The 8,296-nt window shown below is 42.3% G+C and overlaps 1 protein-coding gene across 1 annotated transcript; it reads left to right on the top strand.

Annotated features, from left to right (window-relative positions):
- The first annotated feature begins 1,270 nt into the window (after positions 1-1,270).
- LOC109974257 (alpha-2 adrenergic receptor) lies at positions 1,271-6,217 on the top strand. Its single transcript, XM_020624366.1, has one exon. It carries the CDS (start codon positions 1,616-1,618, stop codon positions 2,915-2,917), a length of 1,302 nt encoding a protein of 433 aa, XP_020480022.1. The 5' UTR covers positions 1,271-1,615; the 3' UTR covers positions 2,918-6,217.
- The last annotated feature ends 2,079 nt before the right edge of the window (positions 6,218-8,296 follow it).

Below are 8,296 nucleotides of genomic sequence, written 5' to 3'. Positions count from 1 at the left end.
CTCAGTAAAAAGACTAGAAATAAATGCTAAATGGCCATAATGAGATGTAGAGCCGTCCCAAAACAACTACAAAGAGACAGAAAATGACCATAAAGAGACATAGAATGATCAAAAAAGAGATGCAAAGCCATCAGAGAGAGATGCCAGACTTCTATAAAGAGGCACAGAACAACTATAAAGACAAATCAACTACAGTAATGGCCCTTTATAGGAGGGGTGGGGGGCCCACTTTCTCATCATTTGTCCACTGCTGTAGTGGAAGATGCTGACAGAGGTAGGCTTGTGACTGGTAGGTCACTGGTTCCACTCTCTGGATGAGCTGCTGTAGGACAGCGAGTCATGCTCTCGGCTCTCTTTGCAACTGATACTGAACTACAACTGCCGCCCTAATGTGTCTACATTGTAACACTAACACTGTTTAGCTGCCTATTTATAGCAGTAGTCAAGTAAATGTTAGGAATTTTTCCCCAAAGAAGAAGAATAAATTTGCCACAGATGGATTTCACAACTTGTGCAACACCTGACATGACGCCTCTATCTTTAGACCTCGGATCACAAAAGGAGAAACTCCACAAAAAAAAAAAAACAACCTTTATTGATAGAACCAAGAGCTGCACAGTGCAACTTCAACACAATAATCAACTTTTAAATTTCAGCATTTGACTAAACAAAACCCCTGATCCTCAGTTTGGATGAAAGATAAAGAAACCACCCGTCATGAATAAACCTATGGACATATCTGCTGAGGTTATTCACAAACGGCGACATGACGTCTCACCCAACGAGACCACATCTTGACAACAGTCCTTTTAACACAAACGGCTTAGGGAGCAGTTTGTTTCACTGTGACGTGCGTTACTCATCCTCAAAATAACAACATTACCATCTGGATAAAAACAGAAGATGTCATACAGAATTTATGAAAAAAATGTCTGATTGTAAATATTGTGCAAATCTGTAGCAGCCTACACGGTGAGAGACTGAGTGAAGCAATACTGACCTCCAGTGAGCCAAGGTTTAGAAAAAAAAAATCTGCTACAACACCTAAAAGGCTGCCTGCACAATATCTTTCATAGTTTTCCCTCAAAATGAGTCAAAATTTGGAAATGTATTTGTTGCAACACAACAATATATTAGCAATAATATGGAAATTGAGGTACTTAGGGCTAAAACCCAGGCTTGTCTCCAGCCTTTCCATACTCCCACAGTATGAAAAAACCATGCTGTGTTCTGGGGGCGGGGCAGCAGTGGGTGACATTTATGAGAACAACACATGGAGCATCGTTGGGAGCCAGAGCGCACCATGTGAAGGAGGGAGAGCTGAAACTCCTGACAAACAGGACACTACAGTAACTGGGAAACACATTTTCAGGTTTGCACGGGATTTTTCATCTGGGTTATCTTGAGATACACTTGATCAACAGGCTACAAGATCACCTCCAAACACTCCCTTAAGTGGGAATCTTCTCGTGCGCGAATCTCCACGTCGTCAGATTTGTAAACTAGCCGCAGAACCGCGCGTCTTTGATGAACTCTCCTGTCATTAGAGGACTGAGTCTGAATTCATGACAACATTCATCGGGTCCGGGATATATATAAAGCGCACACAGTCGGGATGGAGTCGTCTAATGCCAGCGGTATGGACGCGTTCACGGTGATCCATCTGAATTCCTCCTGGAGCGCGGACAGTGGATATTCTTTAGCAGCAATAGCCAGCATTGCTGCTCTAGTAAGTTTTCTCATTCTCTTTACCGTTGTTGGAAATATACTGGTGGTTATTGCTGTGTTAACGAGCAGAGCGCTGAAAGCTCCCCAGAACCTGTTTCTGGTGTCTCTGGCCACCGCGGACATCCTGGTCGCCACTTTAGTGATGCCGTTTTCTCTGGCGAACGAACTCATGGGCTACTGGTATTTTGGAAAAGTTTGGTGCGGTATTTATCTGGCTTTGGATGTTTTGTTTTGCACTTCGTCTATTGTGCATCTGTGCGCAATAAGCCTGGACCGGTACTGGTCTGTTACGCAGGCTGTAGAGTACAACCTGAAGCGGACTCCAAAACGCGTCAAGTGCATCATCGCAATCGTGTGGCTTATATCTGCTTTCATCTCATCTCCGCCGCTCATATCTATAGACAGCAACAGTGACATCAGCTCTCAGCCTCAGTGCGAGCTGAACGATGACACTTGGTACATTCTCTCCTCCAGCACCGCGTCCTTCTTCGCTCCCTGCTTAATCATGGTCCTCGTCTATATTAGAATATACCAGGTGGCCAAAACCAGAACCAGAAGCATGTCGGGAAAAAATCCCAGGCCAGATGGCGTTACACATACTGAGAATGGGCTGACCAAAGCCACCTCCACTTTCCATGGCGAGAAAGAGAATGGTCACTGTCAGTGCCCGCCTACGCCCAGCCAACGCACAGTCACCGCGGGGCCACCGACTGAGGATGCTGACATGGAGGAGAGCTCCTCCTCAGATGGCAAAGGTCACAAACCACAGCACCAGGACTCCCAGAGAGGCAGGAGGGCCAGCCAAACTAAAAGCTCCCTCTCCAAACACTCCACTCGCATCTCCAGAGTCAGTAACAAATCCATTGACATGTTTGCCTCCAGGATGAAACGTCGCCGGAGCTCCTTCACCAGGAAAAAGGTCTCTCAGGCCAGGGAGAAGAGGTTTACATTTGTCCTGGCTGTGGTTATGGGGGTATTTGTTGTTTGCTGGTTCCCATTTTTCTTTAGCTACAGCCTTTACGGGGTGTGCAGGGACTCCTGTAGGATTCCTGACCCACTCTTTAAATTCTTCTTCTGGATTGGATACTGTAACAGCTCCCTCAACCCTGCCATCTACACCATATTCAACCGGGACTTCAGACGCGCCTTCCAGAAGATCCTTTGCAAGTCGTGGAAAAAGTCCTTTTAGATCTGAAGCAGATGTGCTGCACCACATGACAATCTTAAAGGAAATATCAAAGTGAATTAAAAAAAACAAACATGTTACTGCCACTCATTACGTCTCATTGTCCTGTTGCAATCAGTCATGGCAGTGCACATCCTGATTCACCTACTGGGTGTCTGCACAAGCTTCAGCATAAATTGTGTTTCAATTACAGACTTTCGCGGCCTGATACATGAGGACCACTATTCTTTTACTCTTACTGAAGTTGTGCTGTAATGCTTTATAGTGTACCATCATCAATCAAGGTCTTTATACATCCTCAAAACATACGCACATGGATGGATTTATCTGCCAGGAAGCCCCAGGGGCAGAGATAAGCTGCTGGGGCCCCCTCAGCCTTCCTCGGTTTCTCCCACTCTCTGTGCAACGTGTACAATATTTCTATGCTTTGTGAGCTAGAACACTACCTGACCCCAGATCTGTGGTCTGGTAATTTAACACATTAACTTTGAAGGAATCTGCAGAATATTTGCACAAAGCTGAGATGATGGAGGTTTTAAATCTTGATTTTGACACAGGGATTCTTTTCAATATAGACATTTGAATGGATAGTTTGCATTTTGGGAAATCACCTCTTATTTGCTTTCTTGATGAGAGGAGAAATCCTTCTCTACTATAAATATGTAGCTGGAGTAAGTGGCTGGCTAGCTTAGCTTAGCATGAAGGCTGAAAGCAGAGGCAAACAGCTAGCCTAGCCTAGAAGCGCCTCTAAAGCTCTTTAATTATATCTCATTTGTTTAATCCACACAAAAACTGAAGTGTAAAAGAACAACAAATATCTCGTTTTCCAGGAGGTTATGTGTTGTCCTGGCAACCAGTGAGGACTCCCTGAAGTTACTGGCCGATAAAACTTGTGAACTCATTATTTTATGCTTCAGTTTATGTACAGACTAAGCAAAGCTGACATATGTTAGTTGGTGAGCTTTACAGGAGCTGGTAGGTGGATCCTGGTACCTTTGGACAAAGCCAGACTAGCTGTTTCCCCACCTAAGGGACCTTATCATATCAAGGTTGTGCTAAAAACCTTCAATTCAGTCAGATCTGTTCACCCACATTAAGCCTGGAACCTAGAGCACTTTAAGCAAAGCTCAAATTCTTTTAGAGGCCTGAAAGGCAAAAATTATGCAGCATTTTCCAGAAAATTGTTTTTTTTAAAAGTCAGAAAAATAATGTTCTTTTTTCCACTTCATGACCTTTGAGATTCATCTTTGTGGCTCCCAACCACTGACTCTAACAGATACAAACCCCTTTGTCCTTGTCCACTTGCCTTGATGTTGTTGACTGTGCCAGCTTTAAGATTTCTGAGTGTCTTTGCTATAAACAGACTCTAGACTGAAGGAAGAACAACTGAGCTTTTGAGCACCCGGATGCTTTGAGTGTATCCATGCCACCAAAGTATCATCATGGTAATTCATAACGCGGATGGGAAATAGCAAAGCACAACAGTAGATGAACTCCCCACAGTCATCGGTAGTGATGTCTCACGGGATGCTAAAACGTTGAGACGGACAGCGAAGGGCTGATGCTCCAGAATATAAGCTAATTATTTTTATGATGTGCAAATTAGGTCATTATTTTCAGAGGGACCAGTGACTACTGAGTGTTTAAGAACAAATTCAGTTATTTATCATTTATCTTTTAAGAAACTACCTCCCTGTTTGTTCACTTTTGTTTGTGTTGCCGTTTTTGGATTTGTATATTTCGAAGTGCAGTACACGTTTCCTCTGCTTAAGCTGTCTGCTGTCGTGTGAAAATAAAAGATGGACAAGTCTTAACGTCAGCTGCTGTTGTGGTGTTAAAACATGGATGGTCATGCATATGTGCACCAAATGCTTAAGTAGCTATTATATAGTTATTAAATGCTGTTTATTAATGGCCACGTTACACAGGCCATGTTACATTTTTGTCATCTGGCAATGTGTGACATTTCCTTCACTTCAAATTCATTAACAAACGTTGGCAGCTTCAGAATAATCAAGTGCAGCGGTCTCTCGGTCTGTAGATGTATGAGCTTTCATCAAATTAAAATGTGACAGGTGTTAATTTGATCTAACTCAGCAGTTTCCTTTTCAGCTGAAACATTTATACAGCGAGATCCAACATTTGGTTTTACGGGCTCGGTGCAAAATGTTATCCGTCTTAATTTGGTAGAAAAATTAAACAGTCATGAGCAGACTGGTAACTACAAAACTGCTCATTATCTCTGCCTGTCAGGGGACTTTAGGGCAACACAAGTCCACATTGCACTTTCTTGGGGTTTGGGCTGTGAAATCAATGAGGATGCCACCGTGAGGTCAAAAAGAGGATCAGTCCCTGTGGTGGGCTGTGGCAATGCCTGTTTTAGGGTGTTGGTGACCTCTCAGCACAACAGGTTTGATGTAGCTTTTGGCTGCCTCAAAATCTAATCTTCCCCTGAGCCTCTTTGGGCAGGACTGAGGTAAAACCTGAATTCTCAAAATTAAACTCTTGCTGCTTTTCCTCCTACTTCTCTGCTGTGGCTGAGTGTGCGCAGCCAAAAACCATTTGTAACGAGCTACGAATCCATCTGTTCTGTCGGCTGTTTACAGCCACCGGGGATTTATGTCCCAAAAAACAAAAGGAAACAGTGTCAGTCTGTGTAACTGTTTGAATAAAGAGAATAAACACAGAGGCCTAACATGGTGGATGGACGACAGCAGGCAGTTATCTCTTGTACAAAGTGGTGACATATTTTCCCTGTAATAAAAACAGTCTTTTGACATATTACCATAGCTGAGATTTTATGACTTTAAAACCATTTCACTTCACAAAACTATCTTGTAAAGACATTTCACTCCGTTACAACGTGTGAAAGTAACTAACAAAATACAACAAAACTCAGTTGATTCTTCAAGGAACCTCTGTCAGCCTATGGTGTAATTAGTTCCCTCATTATACAAAACAAAATAAGCAACTGGGAACCAAATAAGAACCATACAAATGGAGACTACTTTGAAAGGTGCCCCAAGGAACAATTACAGGGCTGTGTGTTCATTGCGGTGTAGGTGGCCACTGGGCCAGAGAAGCTTTTCTCAACACACTTCCAGTATAGAACTGGAGACTGACTGCACATATGTAGTTAGTGCCACCAGGTAATTATGACCAACTGTGTTACAGCTTGACAACCTCCAGCAACTGTAGTAACAATGACACAAAGGAGGAAGTGATGTAGTTTACAAACAGCGCTGGGAAGGTTACTTTCTAAATGGGTTAGGGATTTTTAGTTAAAAGTAATGAAGCCGTTTTAATTATTTCATCAACGTAATGTAACATTTACTTTTAAATTGGGCAATAAAGCTGAAAAGTCCTAACAAATTTAAACCTTACAAAAGTACTCGACACTTATTACCATCAAACTTTTATTTAAGGTTTTTCAACACAGCTTCAGTTACATAATATATTGCTATTGAAATATGTAGCCTACTGAACGGGCACCAAGCAAAAACCCTTTTCTGGTTTCTGAAGGAGAACACTGTTGAATTTCCAGCACTGAGAAGTGTTCTTGTCTGACAACAAGACCACCTGTCCTGGCGTTGTCAGGTGGCTGTAGTCAGAGCGCTTAGTGTTCGTTGATTTGATTAGAAGACGAGGTGGTGCCAAGTCAAACGAGAACCAATCGAAAGCAATGTTCAAAATTTAACGCCTGCTGCCAAATAAACGGCAAAGGAAGACATTCTGCATGGCAAAATGATGCAAAGCATCAGAATGAATATTAAGTTATGATGACTATTACATTTTAACCAAAAAGAATACTGCATACTCAGATGTCTTTGTGCTAAAACTTAAAACTCTGATCTAATCATAACCATGTCTTTCTGACTGTTACCATGGCAACAAAGGCATGGACAAACAACATATATTGTCATTTAGGTTGAAGGACTTCCAGAAATTCAGTCTTATTTACATGTCCCGAAGAGACAGATGGATGTTTTATTTGGAGCCATGTTTTGACCACATAATGAATTCCAGTCCAATATTCAGTCTCTTGAGGGAAATATCTGGCTCTTTAGCTGCTGCATCCTCTACTATGTTCTTCAGCTAGTTGCTCTGTTTGCTGCTGAGTAAGTAATGAACAATGGGGTCATCAGAGCCTTTTCACTGAAAACGGCTGCTGGGAATGAGGCTGATCAGAGACTTTACCAGAACTGTCAAGTTGTAACTTAGAAACCAAAACAATGTGCTGAAGGATGCTAAAATCCTCCACAGAGCTGCAGGGAACTGCAGAGTCAGGAGATAATTATCCAAGGTGCTGAGTAAAGCACCACTCCACACTTAAAGTTCTTTGAAAAGACTGAAATAAGCGGCTGTGACACCACTAACGCACACTACCTGCCAGTATCCCCCACAGAGGGGGGAAAAAGTCACAAATGCTTTTTGGTTATAATTATGTGGTATATGTTTAGACAGAAATGGTAATTTTTCATCACACTGACATTACACTTGCCTTTTATTTATACTAAAACAGCCAGTTTCCCTGGACAGGAAAACTGCCTCTCTAATAACTTCTGCACCTGGAAGAGCAAACTGGGTTCGTTTCTTTGCCTTGAAGCTACAGAAAAAACAGACACTTATGAAAGTTTATATAATGTTGCTGAACTCATAAATATGTGCATATAATGTGGCTGATTGCACACATTATTAGCTGTAGGGAACACACCCTGGCATATGAAGTGTTTTTCAGTTGCTTTTCAGACAGGCTTGCTGAAAATGACACTCATGTTTGAGAGTCAACACTCCACTGCTGCTCTCTGCTCCCTACTAAGAAGCAGATGCAGTTTCCCATGTCATTATTAAACCTGGAAAATTTCGCGGAAGATGAAAGGGCTCTCCAGAGTCTTGTGGCTGGGCCGCCGCCCCACCCCGCTGGCTTCTCTGGCAGATATCACAGCCTGGCAGTGAGGAAATATAGGCCAGCTGTCCTGAGACTGCAACAGCAATCTCATCCCAAAGGAACGATTTGGTGGCTGCTGCGCCCTTAAAAAAACATTTAATCTAAATTTTCGCTTACCTTTTAAAAACAAGTTATCTGTGGGATTTTTTCCTCTTTGAACCATGAATGTTTAACGGCACACTTGATTTAAGTGTCTGTATAAGCCGCTGTGAAAGTCAAGGACAGACCAAAACCTAATCAGGAAACATAAAGTTTCAAAATACTGAGAATTAACTAGAGGACAAGAGACAACTGTGTGCAGATGGATGGGTTAAAATCTTAGACAGCGATAAATCCATTAAACATGAGTTATTCCAGCTTTTATAGTGTCTATCATGCACTGACTCTTCAGTAAATCTTTAACATCATAATATTAGCTGCTGCTTAGCTTATCA

This window comes from Monopterus albus, unplaced genomic scaffold (assembly GCF_001952655.1).
Source record: "Monopterus albus unplaced genomic scaffold, M_albus_1.0 scaffold326.1, whole genome shotgun sequence".
NCBI classification, from domain to species: domain Eukaryota; kingdom Metazoa; phylum Chordata; class Actinopteri; order Synbranchiformes; family Synbranchidae; genus Monopterus; species Monopterus albus.
Note: the sequence above shows the minus strand (reverse complement) of the source record. Positions and strands in the feature narration are given on the sequence as shown.

What these genes read in the sequence shown, in the direction of transcription:
- LOC109974257 (XM_020624366.1), top strand. Translation starts at nt 1,616, where the DNA reads ATGGAGTCGTCTAATGCCAGCGGTATGGACGCGTTCACGGTGATCCAT.